The sequence below is a fragment of the Apteryx mantelli genome, chromosome 3, assembly GCF_036417845.1.
Source record: "Apteryx mantelli isolate bAptMan1 chromosome 3, bAptMan1.hap1, whole genome shotgun sequence".
NCBI classification, from domain to species: domain Eukaryota; kingdom Metazoa; phylum Chordata; class Aves; order Apterygiformes; family Apterygidae; genus Apteryx; species Apteryx mantelli.
In genome coordinates, this window is record NC_089980.1 from 83,920,562 (window position 1) to 83,939,549 (window position 18,988).

General features: G+C 38.9%; 1 protein-coding gene across 1 annotated transcript in view; it reads left to right on the forward strand.

Moving 5' to 3' along the window:
- ROS1 (ROS proto-oncogene 1, receptor tyrosine kinase) overlaps positions 1-14,619 on the forward strand; it is a 75,833-nt gene extending 61,214 nt beyond the window's left edge. The window contains exons 43-44 of the mRNA XM_013958947.2: positions 2,709-2,872; positions 13,694-14,619. Coding sequence (XP_013814401.2) covers positions 2,709-2,872; positions 13,694-13,839 — 310 coding nt within the window. The 3' untranslated portion in view covers positions 13,840-14,619. The remainder of the gene's footprint in view (positions 1-2,708; positions 2,873-13,693) is intronic.
- The last annotated feature ends 4,369 nt before the right edge of the window (positions 14,620-18,988 follow it).

Sequence of the window (18,988 nt, forward strand, 5' to 3'; positions counted from 1 at the left end):
TGCATAAAATGAAGGCAGAGAACCTTCACAGAACCACTTCTTCGTCCCAATGATTTTTTTTTTAAGAAAATCCCCACATCAATGGTATTTTCCATCTTGCATGAAAGAAAATTAGTAATATCCTGTAGCTCACATGCACTACAGAAAATTTCAGGGATAATTCACTTTGAGTCTCCAATATTAGTTAACCAGTAATAGTCCTTTGGTTTTCTGGGCTCTCAAGTCCTTATCTTCTCCACAGATGCAACTCTGTTGGAAATTTTGTTACCTATTGTCCAGCCCAGATAAAATACAATTGTAAAGTGTAGGTGTACAGATAGGTTCTTAAACCTAACATAAACCTGGTGTAGTGTTTGGATCTGTTATTTTTCATTTCTTCTTGTAAGGCTTTCCCAGTCAAGTAGGGGAATCCTCTGAGCCTCTTCTTCATACTGAAGGAGTTCGGTCTTTGTTAGCCCATATCTGACCCTAAAGAAAATATAGGAATGTGCTGCAGCTGTCTTTCATGTATGGCTTGGTGTATTAGTCTGTCTTTTACTTTCTTGATCAATCTCTTGCTGGTGCATTTCTGGGCTAGTAAAAGTTTATGCCATGTGACTTAAAACTTTGGATGTCACAACAAGCCTTTTAAGCTAAATATCACACTGAAAATAGCTGTCCCTGCAAAATTTACAGATATATTCTGAGAAGGGGTGAGAGTTTCTGTTATTAGGAACCAAAAACCTGTCTGAATTAAATACTTTGTGGAAAATATCAATTCTGGTATTAATATTTTAAACCAACCAGAAAGTAATTTGATTTAGGAAATAAGAACACAGAATGTAACTAAAATGAGAAAATTCCAGGTCTGACTTTATCAACAATGGATGCCCCCAATCAATAACAACCTGAATGGCTTTGTGAAGTAGTTTGTCTATTTAAAAAGTTAGTTGTTTAAAAAGACAAAAATTGGTCTTAGGAATGCAAAAATATTCAGAATTCACATTTGTCATGTTCTTGTTTCTTAAATGACTTACGTATCACTTCCTATTTCTTTCTCCCTCTGTTGCTTATGGCAGTCCATTTCTTTCTCTCCGTTAGAGTAGAAGTGTGTTCATTAAGCTCTAATGCTGTTTTAGTACATTGCTACAACTCGCACAGGGCTCGGCTCATGAGAGCCCGAGCACTAACCTGGAGAAGCACAGCACCTGGACTGATGTTCTTGTCTAGGATATCCTGGAAACACAGATGACTAGAAAGCAAATTGTTTGGCTGCTGTCATTCAAGGCTGACTTTCGAATTAAATGTGGCAAACACTTTGCTGGCAGCAAGAGGAAATCTCTTGAGTTATTTCACTTCATTTTGAGTCCCAGTTAGTACATTTTCACCTATGTTTCCTGTGACATCAATAATTAGTACAGCTGAAGGTAAATAAGGAGTTGAAGAGATTCAGGGTGATAGGGAGTCACTACCATTTTTTAGATTCTTAAAACACATTTTCAAGATTTCACTGAATTGTTTTGAAAAAACAGAACCATTCTGTCTGGTTCTGCAATGATATGACACAAGTCAATGAAAAAAGGTTCTGAAACAAATTTTCTAATCATGGTTTTCATTCAAATCCAAAGTTTTAATGAAAAATATCGCTGAAAAAACAGAAGTCAAAAAGATATCTCTCAGCTGTTATCAAGAGTTTTGTAAAATACACATTTGTGGAAAAGGACAGTAGTTTCCTTCCTTTTAAGAAGGATAATTGAGGATCTGAGCAAGCCAATTCATTTCACATAACTCACTAACGCCTGGTATCACATAGCAGTAAGTCTTAGACGCTGCTTGTCAGGGGAGGATTTGAATTTACCGCTTAGAGGTGAATACTCTGCATTCCATTAACAGCTTCCTGAATCATCCTTTCACTGACTACTCAAATGTTACACTCCCCGTTTTGAAATCCTAACACATCTCTCCCCTCTGAACACTTAGCACATCCAGGTGCTGGTTACATTTTGGTTTTCACCCTGGCTTTTGTAGGATTTGGTTCTGTGTAGCCGGGACTTGCCACAATTCATGCCCTCAAGCAAGCAATATAAATCAGCCTTATCCTTTAGACAAGCAGGGAGGGCAGTTTTTTTCACTGAATGGTACCAAAAGTTTTGTGCAAGATGGGTGAGGATTCCCCTAAATCCTGAGAAAACTCATACCGTTTTTGCCGTTGATGGGAAAACCTACTTGTATTTGTTTTGGACTGGAGGCAGAAGTCTAAATTAACCCTCTCTGTTCTGGATTCTGCCTCAAACTTCCTCTGAGGTTGAGGTGGAACGAGTTCAGTTTCGTTTCTGTTTTTAGAGATCCCTTCTTTTCTGTGAGAGAAATATCTCCTTTTCTGCTTTCACTGAAAATACCAGTGACTTCTTTGGTGAGAGCAGGTATTACCAGCAAATATGTCTTTTTTCCAAAAATGTTATAGCTACTCCCAATCTCAAAAATATCCAGCTTTGTAAAAATTAAAAACATTCATAGTAAGTATTCCTGACAACTGACCTTAAATTTGCTTTTCCTTCCTTCATGAGCTGGTGAAAATCATTGCACCACATATGAAGTTTTCAGCAGTTGAAAATCTAGGCTGAACTTGCCTGTCAGAGGATTTAATGATTTGTGTTTGGAGATGAATGATTTGACTATCTTTAATATTTGCATTTTATCTTTTTTTTTTTTTTTTTTTTTTTTTGCAGATGTGATTTAATGACAAGATGCTGGGCCCAAGAACCTCACAACAGACCTACTTTCTTTTATATTCAGGACAGACTGCAAGAGATAAGACAGTCTCCACTGTGCTTCATCCACTGCCTTGAAGACAGCAAGGCAGCAACTGGAATCATCAACGAAGCCTTTGAGGGTGAGTCTGGGCCAGCAGCTGCTGTTCCCACTGCTTCTGCCCCATGAACTGCAACAAGTGGGATTCAGCAATTCTTTCCATTGCATTTGTCACTACCTCGAATTTTCTACCTATATAATGGGCACAGATAAGACTTACCTCTCTCATAATGGACTTGTAAAGATGTGTTAGGTACCATGCATTAGGTAAAGAGCAGATAAGATCACCAAGCAGAAAAACCCTATGAAGTTGAGACTGAATCTGCCTCACGCAAATGTCCAACTTGCGCCTAAATTTTAGATATCTCATGACCTCGTTCTGCTAAAGTGCGTGCTTATGTTTCTCATAGAGTCAGGAGAGCTTTTGAAGGCCTCTGGGTGGGAATCCACTCCACTTTAAAAGGCATCTACGCTTTCTCCATTAGATAAACAGAGAAGTTAGGCACTTGCTGTAGAAGGACTGGTTCGGTAGATGCCTGAAAATAAAGCATAAATAAGGTTCTTAAGTAAGCTTTGTTCTAGCCTGAACTGTGATAGCCCCAGTCAGGAATCACAGCATGCGTGTGCTCTGCACACTGTAAATAAATAAAATATGTTGATGTTAGGGAATATATACTTAAGGGCACAACAAAGTCCCATTTTATAAAATCATTATTAAGTTTTCAAAGACTGGAATTAAAAAACTAGGTAATACCAAATTTGAAGTTGTCTGTGCAACTGTGATTCAGATCCTCTAAACATGGAAAAGAACATCCTGACAGGACCTGAACAAGAAGCTTGTCCCATCCTGTAGTAATTCCTGAGTGGTTAAATACAGGAAAAAGTGAAACATTAGTAAATAATGTGGTCTGAAAATCTGAAAAAAAGAAGGTTTTTGTCAACTGAAATATTTCATTTTTATTTCAAACTTTTTTACTTTAACATTTTTTGTATACTATGATTTTCTAGTGAAAAATATTCCTGCTAAAAGAATTGCTTTCCACTCTAAAAAACAGATGTTTCTAAATTTTCTAAAGTTATTTTTCACAAAATGTTATTGGACTGGAAACTGACCCTGTTTCATAAACAGTTTTGATACATCAATACTTTCGTGATTTACTGAAAAATATCCTGATCGATTCTAGGTATGGTATAGTCTTTAATTACACAGTTAAGTAGTTCTTTTTCTATAGGATTCTACCTATATTCAATTCACAGACATTGTCCAATGCTCAGTTAATGATGGTTCTGTTTGATATTTTGCTCATCTTTATCACTCAGTGTAGCTTTACAAGTGTCAGTCTGCCCTACCCCATCATAATTTCTGTCTACATCAGACCCAGCCTGTGCATGATATCGGTTGAGGTTATGAGGAAAATGTACTATGTCATTATAAGGCTAAAGACTGTATCATAGGCATGATGGGACCAAAGCAAACTAGCACTGGCAACCTAGCATTTCCTACTTTTTTAACAGCTGATTTCACAACCCTTTATCCCATAGTGAAGAGCTTTGTGCATGTGCATGTAATTTAATTTCTTAGTTTCTTTAACGGCATCTTCATTCTGAATAACGGAGTTCGGGAAAGAGATACTTAAATTGGCACACATTTGAGCCTGGCGTTGGCTCAGGAAAGTAGTACAACCAATTAATTAGGCACTTTGCCCAAGCTAATAGGCCTTACATTTTGGATGGACTTTATCTCGCCTAAATGCAGCTGTCTAGAAGTTAGGAATTCTGGTCTACGATATTCTTCTAGATATCTCTGTAGTCAGGATGAGAAACAGGTGCCTCCAGAGAGTGACGTCTCTCATATTTTAGACATGTATCATAATATGAAAGGAGTCACCCTTTGCTGTTCTCTCTATTGATGATAGCTGGAATCTGGATGACTTGCCACATTGAACTTGTACACAACATCTTGGACTTGTTTAATTTTTAGATGGTTACTATAACACAACATCCATTGCACACAGGGCTGTGCTGTTTGGCTGCTTACATCTACTTCTGAGCTAATGTGATTTCCTAGCTTAGACATCTTTGCTCTGTGTTCCCTAACTCTACTGACTGTAGACACATGAAAACTAAAAGAGTTAAGAAATTCTTGTGGCATCAGTATCTGTTAAAATTACAGAATCACAGAATGGTTGAGGTTGGAAGGGACCTTTAGAGATCATCTAGTCCAACCCCCCAGCTCAAGCAGGGTCGCCTAGAACAGTTTGCCCAAGACCTTGTTCAGACGGCTTTTGAATCTTCAGTAGGGCTGAAACTTTTACCTATGCAGCCTGCCCCTCTGCTGCTGGGAGATGGGGAAACCTTGGAATATAGGTTGTCATTCTTTTGGTGGACCAGGCCTGGCACAGATGTAACACAGTGCAAGTCTCTGTTTAGCATGTGCAAACTGTGGTCTTTCCTCATGTTGTTAACTTGGTCAATTTAGGCAAGTCAGTATTTTCACTGGGATGACAAATGCATGTGCTTAACACAAAAGTCATTCTTAACACAAAAGTCATTCTTAACACAAAAGTCATTCTTTTACCAAAATTTCAGATACTGCCACACACAGCAGAGATCACAAAGAAAAAAGCAGTGTTTGATTTGTTTGCCAGAGACAAAATAATGTTCTTAGAAATGACCAACTTATTGAAGATGAAAATACACATTGCGACTGACATCTGCCATGAAAAGTTTGAATTGTTAAAATTTGAAAAGTAATTTACAACAGAAAACATGGTTGTGTAATGGACTTTCAGGGTAGCCTTAATAATAGTTAGTGGTACTGCATAATGTAGGTTACATTCAGGGATCAGTCAGTAGTGGCCGTTTTTGAAATCAGACTCCCTTAAGCCTGTTTATAATACCCCATTTGGTAAAATCTGTTCCATTTGGTAAGCAGGGCAACTCAGTATAGGCAGAGCTTTGGCAATAGCTCTCAGAGCCAGAGCCTATTTTGCCTGGCATGCTCTAGCTTTACCCTTTTTCCCCGCAATGGCCCTGTTCCCTCTTCCGGCTTCCCTCTGCACTTTTCTTTCAATAGGCTCTGCCTGGCTGTTGTTGCCTCAGTCCTGCTGCTGGATCTGCATTGGGATGGGAAATCAAGGAAACTTTTTTTCATGCTTCTGTTTCATCTTTTCATGCCTCTGTTCTCACAACTCCTCCATATTTCTTCTCTGGCTCATTTGGTGATTATCACAAAGGGAACGCCCACCAGACAGCACTGTAACTTGAATTTTCTTCTTATCATCCTTTCATATAGATGTATTTTAAAAGACTAAACATTTGATAAACTCTTTACATGTCCCTATAACATGCATACTTATTTCCCCATATATTGATAGTTTACCTATAGGTTATCTCCTTTCCTCAACTGCAGCCTTTATAAGCCTGTTCAAACATTATGCTGTGTACTGTGGGTGACTGAAGGTCTAGAGTCCTGGCAGTATTTTAATGTTGCTGGATCATCTGATCAGGGATACATGCATGTTGGTGTTCTGTAGCCCTCAGGCCAGAGACTAATTCAGCTGTTTATCTGCCTGCAGAGTAAATCTCTTGCAATGGATTTCAGTGAAATGCTGGCTCCAGAAGTGTGGTTGATTTAAACAGGAACGGGCAATTCAGGTTCCATTCAGACTTTCAGACTAAAATGTGCATTCCTTAATGACTCTGTCGTAAACAGTTTGGGGCATGGATTGTGTCTTGGTCTGCAATGTGTAAAATGCTTTATAATAGATAAGCATTTTTTGATAAGAATAACCCTAAATTTGCATTCATTTTTAGCTGAGACTAAATGAACTACCTCCAGTGTTAGTAGTAGTAGAAAGATTACAGCCAAAATAAATAATCCAAAAGACAGTTCCATGATAGGTTATCCCAGACAACATTTTCCAAAAATGTTATGTGGTCGTTGGCCTTTGTGTGTAATGAAACTTCTGTCATAAATCTCCTGCCAAGAAATGCTTGCTCTCACTAAGAGACTTGGTTCCAAAAGAAAGAGCCAAATGTCAAGCAAAGTGAAATGATAGGCCTCAAAATAACTGTGATACTTAGCCCTACATTGGATCATACATCTTCCAAATTCTGTTGAATCTTTACATACCTGTATTTAGCCACACCGTTAGTAGGTCAGTGCATGCTATTATCACTATTTCATAGGTGGGAGAGCTGAAAAACACTAGATTTTCTCATCAACACTAATGCCGGTGGAGTATGACATGCAGACTGCAAGTGTGGGTGCACTAATACGGATAGTATGCTAGTGGCCTGGACAGCATGCTAACAGGACAGTACGGCGATGGCAAAGGGACACCAGCTCTGGCATTGCAGGAGTTACCCCTCTAAAGGAGGCATCGGATGGCAGCAAATATGCTTGAGCAATACCAACAGCTCCTGGCACTGCTCCCTGGAAGGGAGGGAAGGAATCCCTGTAAGAGACAGACTTTGCGGTCCCAATCAAAGGATGGTCGCAGTGGCTGGCTACAGGTTGCAGGACCTCTTCCAGGACCAGGAGATCAGGCAGCAGCCCACTGGGACGGGCAGAGCAGTTCTCTGGCTGTAGCAGCAGTGGTCCCAGAGCAACACCGTTTTTACAAACATCATAGGCTGGAGAACACCAGTCTGTTTCTCTTGGGTATCAGACTGCAGAATAAGCACTGCAGTGAGTATTTTATAAAGCCCCAGCTGTTCTAAATGCCTTCTGCATTTCTATTTGGACTCTGGGTATTTCCTCACCAACCTCTCACTGATTTCAACTGGAAGTGGTGTCAGTGAGAGTCATGCACCTGCATCCATCTATACCCTGTTCCTGTTGCATTTTATCAACTGGGCACAATACCAGTCCCAGTGGTTGCTGCAGGTGCTCTGCATCACGGCAGTTCTGAGCTCTACCAGTTTAGAGTTTTTCCTTCTTGCTCTTATGCACTTTCCCAGGACATTGAATGCAGGCAGGCAAGACTCATTAACATTTTTTGAGTGAGGGAAGCAGTTTCCAGCTGGAGGACTGAGACACCAGTAGGTTACCTAAATGGTTTTGAATCAGATAGGAATTATAAAGTAGAGGCTGAATCAACTCCCAGATCACCAAAGTCCCCTATTCACTGCTGAAACATAAGACTGCTGTTTCAAAAAGTGCAAATAAAGTGTCATGAATCAGCATGCTAACAGGATAGTCCTGAATTGCTGTGAAAGTAATCTATTTGCAGACATAACTTTTTACTCTTGTACAAAAAAAAGCACTTTTTTACTCTTGCAAGACAGCGCTGTATTTTTTCAGTTCCCAAATGTGCCCTCTTTTCGGATGGAAACACCTGTTTCTTCTGGCAGACCTCTTCACCTACATGAGGCAACTGGGCATTAAGCAGCCTAAGTGGCTCCTTGCCTTTGTGACCCAGGAGGACTGTTCTTATCAGGGCTGCTGCTAAGTGCTCTCCGTAATCCATTTTGGATCTAAAAGGAAAACGTGTAATTGCTCAGAAATTTTGTCAGATCACTCCCCTGTGGCTGCTAGAAGTGGCGCCTCTGATGAGAGCAGATGTAAAACAGTTGGAAGAAGCCTGAGGAAATCCAGAGCAGCCTGTTGTGCCGATCTCCACAGTTATCTTGTATCTATTTTGTGGATAGGAAACAACTTTCATCTTCAAATCTATTGCTCAAAAATATTTCTTCTGTGCTGATTTTTAAATCAGCTCACATTATAAAAAAGCTGGTAATGAGCTGAGTGCTGTTTCTTCAGTAAAACTATGTGAATCAGTTTTTCTTTAGTTCATTCTTTGAATAGGAAAAAGTATTTGGGAAAGAAATGCTTTTGACTTGAGTGGACATGAACAGCAACTGAAACAAAAAACCCTCAAAAGCTGGTTGCAGTTGCCCACAATCTTTCATTTTACTTAAAAGCCATATATATATTTTTTAAACAGAGTAAAAGAAAACACATTTGGCAAGAAAAAGATCTGTTTTAATCCATAAATTGGAGATGCTCCTTGAAAAATGAAGGAAGACAAAAACCAGTTAGACTTCACTAATTTCTCCTTGTTTTGCTTTTCTTTCCAAAGCCAGTCACTTAGATTATTTATTTTCTTCAGCAAGAAAAGTGCTTGCTAAAAATGTCACTAGGTCCTTTAAAATCTTGGTGCAAAACTTTGTATTCAGGGGGATTTGGTATTAAAATCTGGGATTAGTGATTTCACCTTTAACTACATCTCTGCCCTCTTTGCTGGCTGAATAGTACTTGTCTTCTGTTCCCCATGTAAGTGTCATCCGTTTATTTTCCTAAAACCAGTTACTTTTTAAAAACTATTCTGCACACCTCTCTGGATTTGAAGTAATCACTTGGACAAACGGAAACTTCTCTAAAGCAGATGTGCAGATAAGAGACAGTTCTTAAACCTTGTATCTAGTCTCCTTTGTATTTTCTGAAAGTCAATAATCCTCTTCCCCACTTACCTTAGTGAGTGGCTGACCCAAAGCCAGTAGAGGTCAGCACGAAAGCTTCTTCCAAAACAGTGAGTGGTTACAACACTGCAGGCAAAAGGGGACTTGGTGGAGTTATCATTTCTTATTTGTCCCCTAGACAAATATTGTTTAGTTCCAGAGAATACACATGAGCAGTATGATATTGCTAGAAAAGTAATGTAACACTTTGCTTTAAATTGAGGAAAACACTCGATCAGACAATGTGATGCTATAATAATAATAGCTGACATTTGTGTACTATGGGTGTACAGATAGAGCCAACTAAACCTTAGGCACAGAGTTTACCCTGGCTGTCTAGGCTCTTTGATAGTGACCAGAGAGTTGTAGCCATGTTCGGAGGCTGTTACTTTGACTGTGTACTGGTAAAGTATTGTTAAAGATAAGTGTGTAAAATAAGCATCTCCTCAATGTGACTCATCCCTCCTTTCTTTCCATTGACTGTAAAGGGAGCCTAAGCGAGGAGCTTAAACTGGACATATAAGATCTGAATGATTAAAACTAGGTAAAATTAATCCTACTCTGTGACCTGGACAATGGGAGTGCTTTCCTGTTTATAAAGCCATGTTGTATAGCCACAAATGTGGAACTGGTCTTTCTTTGGTGTTCTTAGGTAACACAAATAATATGTGATAATAAACAGCTCTAGCAGGCTTATATCTGTATTCTTCATGACAGCATCTTGCACACAGGTTTCTATCCAAAAATTTATCTTTGGAAAATCTATTAAAATAAAAGGAAAGATAGGCAGTCAATGCTTTAAGCAGTTTAGTGCTGTGGAAATGCAGGATGAGCAAAATCCTCACTTTTAGCATCATTAGCACCTGACAGAACAGCAAAGCTTAGTGAGTCACCCTCAGACCATGTGGAATGATGTGCTTGATTAGACAGGAAACACAGATATATCTCAACTGATATGTAATACAGAATGAAGTATTAAAATGGATATATATTTGTTCTGTTTATATGCTCACTGGAAGCATGCAGAAGCCCAAACACAGGACCTGCAGTTCCAGGTGATCAACAGGTTTCAATAAAATACTCCAGAATCTAACATGTATGAGAAAAACAAGAGGATATTAATGGGAAAAAAGTAAATGTGACCGCACTTCTGAAATAAGTCATCCTTCCCATATGAAGCTGCTAAGAATTGTATGTGAATGTATTACCTAGAATTAGTAACATCTCAGAGTGGATAGTTAGCTAGTGTAAATCACTGGAGTCTCACTGGTTTCTATGGAGCTATGTTAATTTGCACTAGCTGAGGATCTGACCCTGAAATAGTTTTAGTAGAAGATTAGCATCTCTAGATCAGTTTGTTCAGTCTCTACCAATCAGCTTTTCTACTGACTTTTTTTTCCTAATACGTTGTCACCTTCTGAAATTAAACTCCCCCCAAACCATCTACTTATCAAGACATCATAAAAATTTGCACCCTTCCGCAAATGACTTCAAAACATTTAGTAAATGCACACAGTCTACCAAGCAGGCAATGAAATGCACTCTGTGATTGTCTCTCTCCCCCGAGGTAGGATCCATGACCCGCCTGAGAGGCCTGGGTGGCACTGCATGCTGGCTTGGTACAGGAAGCAGCTGAGCGAGATGCTGAGATTTGGAGGTGGGAAACACAGATTTTACCAGACTAGGACCAGTCTTCTTGGAGGAGACAAAGCAAACAAACTCCATCCCTCATTAGCATGAGCCAAGAGGTCATAGTTTCTTGTACCGCTTGATGTGGTGTTCTTTAGAGTAAGGTTGTTGCCTGCCCCTGAAGAGGTGCATTGTAATTAATTTACCTGCAGCTTGGCTAGGATGTTGTGCTTAACGCCTCTGCTAGGGAAAGTGCCCAGAAAATTCAAGATCATATGCAATTAACACCTGAGACAGATGTCTGTGCAACTACAGTGCAGAGCTTTGAACATGCCGTTTTGGTTATTGGAAGGAGTCTATCTGTGAGAGCACAAATTTTAGCGGGGACCTGCTTCTCAGCAGTGTACTTAGCCTGTACATAGATCTGGACTTAGTCTACTGCATGTCCTGAGGTAAGTTGTTTAAAACTAACATGGGTAACTCTGCACTATGCAGCAGTCTACGGTGTAGACAATCCCACAGGATTTAAGCATTTGGAGTTGACTTCCCAGCACGACTTCAGGTTCCATGAAGGTGTTTCTTGGAGGCCTACTCTCGGGGTGTTTTGTTAGGTCAGCCAGGCTTTGCTTGTGAAATCTGAGGGGATCACATCACATGGTTTATCCTGCATTTACTCACGTATAACCCAGCATGACTATACATCAATCAACTAATTTTAGCAATGTTAAAACTGAAAAGAAAAGAATGATATCTCATGAATATGCTGACCTGTATCCCCACTCCAGCTTCCCTCTACCTTCCTTTAAATTCTTATGGGTTTTTGGAAGGGGCTTTCTGAGATTATGCAGACTTCTCTCCATTGCTGACCATGGTTTATGGCTTCCCAGTGTTGGTGCTGCTTCTACTCCTCACGTTTTGGGGGAAATTCCACAGCATATAACATTTTTTTCTCTCAATTGCTCATTTTCAGTATCTTCTATCTCCATCCATCATATAACTAATTATATGAGAAAATTATTTGCTTCCTATGCTGACTTGCATGAGAGGCAAGCATTGTACTCTATAATTTGACATATTTGCATAAACTTTTTGGCTTATGCAGCAGTATACATGGCGCTAAGCTTTCATGGGTTCCAAATGCTCTGCTAACAGGAAAAGACACAACAGTGAAAGAAAGGGCATACGCAGTCAAAAATCTCATTGTGAAAGTGGCAATATGTAGCTTATCTGTGTCATTTCATAGGAGAAAGGATACCAGCTTTATATTCTTCCTGTGTTTGAATGGGTTAATGCATATTCTGCAAAAATAGTCTTTCGTGCTTATTTTGTCTGCAAAGCTCAAAAAGTAAAAAGCAAGGCAAGGTGTTCAATTTTTTAGCTCTTTTTCTGTATAATGAGAAATGCAGTGGCATATAGGCTAAAAGAGGATTATAATATTTTATATATTCTGTAGTTCTTCAGACCTGTGGGGGAAAGAATTAGTAATGTATCTATATATCTGGTAAAAATATCTCAGTGACCTCATACTCACATTTGTATAAACATCACCTCATCAGTTCCAGATACTTATACAGGAAACAAATCTGAATGCTCCTCTAGTGTTCTATACTTAGGCAGGTCAGCCGGCATATGTCTGGTCTGTAAATACCCGGTTTTACTTGGGTCCTTATTTTAAGGTTTCTCTCTTAAGAGTTTGCTGCAAACATGCCCTCAGCATTTGCCAGCATGTCTTTTCCAAAGTGGCTTGCCCCTGAGGGTTTCCTTTAAAAGCTTTATTAAACAAAAACCAAATACAAAGAAAAGCTGTACTGGTTCGTGAAGGCTTGGTGAGGACTGAATTACTAAATATTGCCATAATAGTCCTGAACTGACAAAGCGAGTATCAAATGATTTTTCGTAGCTGTCAGTCACTGTGGTATGTGAACACAGTCTGTTCTATATCCCAATCCTCATCTTGCTAATAGGTTTCTTAAATTAAAATTCTCTTTCATATTTTTTCCTGATAATCTTTCCTAATTGACTCTAGCATGTGGAACAGACTTCTGACTTCATAGCTGGAGCGGGAGGTGGTGATTATGGTGACATAGTAAACTGTATGTTGCCTGGTGCAACAGTACAATGCTTGTTATTCCTATGATTAGATGACCCTGAATATCACATGCTTCGTTTTCCAGTTGTGAAGTAAAATAAGGAGGGACTGTAATAAAAAAAAGGTATGTGTTACTAAGAATAAATACATGAAATAGCAACAATAATAACTTGAGCCTTTAGTTAATTATTTTTACATTTAAAAAAAAGATGTATTCCTTGCAATAGATTCTGGGCAACTCTGACTATATGAGCAGCACCAAATTAGGAAAAAAAAAATTGTTAGAATTGGGAAAAACATGCTGGATTTTCAAGTTTAAACTTCTAGAAAGACAATATTATAACTCTTCTAGAAAGAGAGGTTATAATTTAGTAGGTAGAAAACTGCCTGCAGTACAAGACACTTTAGCATAATGGATTATATAGAGGTACAGATTAAAATCACACTGGTTATATGTTTATATATCTTATATATATCTTTACTACCAGAAGAAGCAAATCATATATTCATAACGGCATTGCTACCTCTAATGGTATGAGTGGTGATGACCAACCATTCCTAAGTGATTTGGTTGAAGATATAATCCAGGCAGAAAATAAATTTGAATCATCAGTCACTCCTTATATGGTCACTAGACAAACTTTCTCTACCAGCTGTCTGACATTTTTTGCTTTCTAATACTGCATGTGTATCACTGGGCTGTTTTTGTTTTAAATGCAGATAGCGACGTTCCATGTGCAGATTCGGACAGTATTCTTTCAGCCATGTTAATGGAAACAAGGAATCAAGAAGGCTTAAATTATTTGGTACTAGTCAAAGACAGCAACCAAGATCAAGGAATTGTCGATTCTACTGAACTTAGTTAAGTCTGGTTGCCTCTGTTTGAGGAGAGAAGAAAAAGCTCTACAAAAGAAGATGTAATAAGAAAAACACTGTGCACTTTGCCATACTTATAAAGATGACTTAAAAACCCCCACCTTTCTAAAATATTTAAACTGCTAGAAAGTATCATAAGGTACTGAATGATGTGTAGGAGTATAAGAAGACAATTACATATCTTTAGATTTTCTAAATATGGTTTGGGTGTTTCACAGGAGATAGTTTAAGGAAATAAAACTTGTATCAAATGGCAAATGATTTTACTGTTATGTTGATTAACTTTACTCAACCACATGTACCTCAGCTTTTTGGTACACCTTGGCACACATACTGTCCTGCTTAAAAAGGAGTCCTGGTGTGCATCCCCATCAATGGGACCCACTGGTTTATGAAAACAAAAACAATTGAAATCCATTTAGTCTTGTGCAGAAAAAAGATTTTATGGACTGGAAAAACTAGCTTAAATTCTAGTTGTGGTTTTATGAAATCCAAATCAGAAAGCAACTGAAGAAAGGTGGCTGGGTTTTTCACTGCTGGGGATAGTTTATTTTATTATTTAATTAAAAAAAAATCTTTGCAATTGTGTTGTATGTTAAGTTGCACAACAATTGATCTGTAAATCTAGATGAACCTCTTTTCTTGCATTTCTTGTCCTTTTCCTTTTTAATCTCAATCATCCTCTCATTTCTTATTAGACTGAACCTTTGGATAAAGGGAAATACTTTACCTTGATGTGTTTGGAGATCAAATCAAAGTATATAATAAAACAACAGAAAAAATGAATACTGAATAAAAGGCAACAATAAGTTTTTGGGAAAATTTCTTCATGAATAGTATTTTGCTAATTATGCACAGCTATTATTGGCATCTGTCAGTAATCTTAAAATCATGCTTGCTTTTATGCAAATATTTGATAATGGAGGACACTGGCGAGAGTTAAAAACACAGTCTGATGTCAGTATGTACAGATTTTTAAGATGCACCGCCAAACTGAAATCAGGTTTCAAAAGTTTCTTAATTGGAGATCCAAAACAGTGGAACAGGAAATTTGATTTTTGACCTTTTGGGGATTTTACTCAAGCAAAGTAAAAATTAGAGAGTTTTTTAATTAAGATCTTTTAAAATCCCAACAAAGCCCATTTAAATGGTCTATAATTATATGAATCAATTGTATGCATCTACAAATAAGCATACAAGCAGGATTTGGTAATAACAACAAATGCAGCACTTCTAGTACTTTTTTCCTAAATTATGCTCACCATACCATGAATGACCAATAAATAAATAAATAAATAAATAATGGTATAATATTTCCATCCTCATCAAGTGCTGATTGATTGATTGTACAGCCATTCCTTCTATTTTAGTGACTTAAACAGGAGTAGCGTTTGCTAACCAGTAACAGATATTAGCCAGAAACCAGGAAGATCCCAGTTCTATAGTCACCGCACTGGATGATTTCACATTCATGTGTAATTTCACTTAAATCAAGAATACTGCTCAGTCAGCAAATCACAAAGATTTTGAAAATCAATGTGACTTCATATGGTCTCTTTTTCTTTAGCAGGAGAAGCCTTGAATCCTGCCAAGAAGTTTGTCTAGGCAACACTTTTCATGGGCCTCATGACTACGTCCATAATATGAAAACCCAAGTGGATTCAGTCTCGTGCGTAGGTCTGGGTTGGAAAAGAATCATGCAAGAGCCTATCCAACATGGGGAAACTGGGTTGGTGGGTGAGCTCAGAGTCAGTGGCACATGGCAAGAATAATGTAGTCAGAAGAAATGCCCTCACAGTCTTGAAGTAGTCATAAATACCAAAAGCTGTGTAGAAAGAACCGAGGACAAGATGTTCTTCTGTGTAGAACAGGAGAGAAGTCTTGGCTTGGCCATGTTCTGTGAGTTTATGCTGGACAAGACTAGTCTTGATGGAGGGTTTATCACACTGTAGTGAAGAAAAAAGTGTCAAGTTCAATGCATCACCAATAGTGATAGCTCAGCATCACATTGACAAGTGATCTATGCCTTTTGCACCTGAGAGTATGAGAAATGGATTGGACTGGGTAAGACACAAATCTCTAAGTCCAAATATGAAGATCATGTTCTATAGCTTGCTGAAATCAGTGGAGGACAAAATACATAATCTTCCCTGTGCATGGAGAGTGCTCTGAGGCATGCTCTTGGTGGGATTTGTCACTTCTGGGCCTGGCCCTGCCTGTCACCCCATTCTCCCTCTCCTTCCTTATCCTGCTATAGAGGAAGTAGGCAAACACAAGTATTTCACTGAGTTATGGTAAAGCAGACTTTGATGCATGCAACCCTGCCTCCCTTGCACTCATACTGCCTCTTGCAAAAAGTGTTTTTCTTAACCTGTCACTTTTCCGTATCATCCTCCTCTTTACACGTCTTCGTCATTTCACCTTCTCTATCTCATCGAAGTGATGCATCTTCTCTTTCACATTCAAACTCTTCGTGATGATTCCCATTCTGTCCAACAACTCTTGTTCAGTATCAGGAAGTCACCTCTTGCCTTTAAGCAGCCCCTAATGGCAGTTTTCATAGCTATTTCTGGAGACAGTGGAGGAGCCACACATGTAAGGGGAAAAGAGCATACAAGGCTTTTATAGTTCATTCTCTTCCTGGCAGGAAAACTAGCACTACCTGCCCTGTGTTTGTCTCTGACTGCTGGCACCGCCTGCTGTGGCAGATCAAGGTAAAGATTCAGAAGAAAGCCTTGAATTTCAAGTGTCTTGACTTTCAAGGCTAGAGGTTTTTAGATAAATGTAAGTAGATTTCAAGGGTTGATAATTTATTTTTTAGGGAAATGATGTATTTTGGGGAGAAAAGAATCCTGATATATCAAAAAAGTATAATCTGAGATAAGGGTACAAGTGAAACAGTCATTATGACCGCACTAGTGTGCTGAGAGCCTCAGCCTCAAGTGCAGAGGCAATATTGTATATTTTTACCTTCTTTAAGGCATACATTGAGGCCAGGTCTAGCATGTGATATCTATGTAGTAAGAAAATTCTTCCTGACTTTCCTTGTTAGCCAGGGGAAACCACCTAAATAAAAGCAGAAGCCCCTCCTGGGAAGGTTCCTTCTGCAAGGACTGGAGGAACGAGCAAGTGATGTTTGAAGTCTGAATTGTAAATGTGCTGAGCGTAGCGATTGCTGTCAGCAAATCTGAAAGGTTCTTAATAAAAGCTTCATTCACAGACTATTATAAAGTAGATGGGTGCAATCTTCATCTGCTGTAAATCAAGTTAAATATGTTAAGCTATGCTGATATATAGCAGTGGAGAAACTGCCTCCCAGTGCTTAGCTTCTCAAGATTTGGCACGAGTTCAGCAAGTACTGCTTTAGTCATTATAAGCAAATTTTGTTTATTTCAGTGCAGTGTAAAACCCTGGCCTCACAAGCATCAGTCATCTAGAGATTATGGCTGGCATGGTGTTGAAAAATCCCTGTTCAAATAAGAATTGGAAGTGGAGAGAAATGTGAATAACGGTGCTACTTTAGATGTAATACAGTTGATGTGATGTGATACTGCAGTCAGACAGTGCATATACCCAAACTCTGACTTCTTTCATGCGAGCCAATACAAAAGCAACATCCCAGAAACCTGAGAAGTAAAGATCAAAGGGAAGATACTTTTAAACCTCAATGTCAAGAGAGCGCTTTACCTTGCTATTACTGCGACTCTAGAAAAGAGCATGTGAAAGAAAAGTTAGAACTATAGCTCACACCCTTGCAAAGTTCTGTATGCAAAATCTTCATTTTCAGTATGAACAACTCTGATACATATTTTTTTCTGCCACATAGATCAGGCTTGGGTTTATTAGAGGTTTTCAGAGTATTAAACACCTCCTTCTTCCTTTATTGGTTACAATATGGTATGTTATAAACTTCTGCATCATTGATGCAGTTGAGTGGCTGTGCTGTTCTCCCCTCTCCTTCCCATGGAGATCCAGGCTGCTTTCTCTCCTGTGAATATTCCTTTTGGCACTGAGCATTTTTGGGGGGAATATTATGTAGGGCTATTTGTATTGCACATTTCTTTAATTGCCCTAAAGAGGCATTGAAGGCTCCTGTAACATGACATGGTAAAGCAAATTCTGATCTAGTGTAGTGTCATGTTGACCTATCATATAGCTCATCTTTGCTCTTCACAAATCAGTGCTGGTTTTATAGAACTAGCTGGACTGGGGAAGGAGCAAGGTCTGTGCAAATGCCACCACTTAGAGGAGACTGTCTCTACTGACCACAGAAGGAGCCCAGATAACTAGAGTAGATTTCCATGTTCTTATAGGGAGGGAGGGAACAATCACTCCCTCTCCTCCTACTTTGTGGTACCATAACTCTACAGACCTCTATCATTCCCACACTCACCTGTGGGCTGTTGTCTCTTTCCCACACTGAGGAAACCTGATCTACTGCATTGTTCCTCATAGAGGAGTTGCTCCACACTCTTGGTCATCCTCTCTGCTCTTCTTCAGACCTTGTATAGTTCTACAATCTCTTTTTTGAGAGGGGGAGATCCAAACTGCACATTTTATTCAAGATGCATTATATAGTGGCATAAGGGTGTTTTCTCATTTCTTCTCTGTTCCTTTCTTAATGATCCCTTCTATTTTATCTGCTTTTTGATCTCTCTGAGCGTTGAATGACATTTTTGAGGAATTCTTTATCTTAATCCCCATATGTTGTTTCTGAGTGAAAATGGCCATGTCAGAGCCCATCCTTTTATTTGTGAAGTTGTGATTATAATTTTGACATGTTACTTCACTTTCTCTTTGAATCATTCTATATTTGAATTTCACCTGCTGTTTTATTTCCTGGTCACTCAGGTGTGTGAGGTCCTTTTTCAGCTCCTCACAGGGCCTCCTCCTCACTGTCCTAGTGTCCTCTCCCTCCCACCACGTTGTTTCTGACTATGCCAAATGATACAAATCCCAGCATTAATCCCTCCTGTGAAATTCTCCTGGTGGATCCCTTTCCCTCCAAGAACTGACCATTTTTACCTATCCTTTTTCTCTAATCTTTTAGCCAGTTATGTATCCAGGCGAGGAGCCTTCCTCATGGAAAATATAGCTTCCTTAAAAACCTTTGGTGGAGGACTTTGTAGAAAGCCTTTT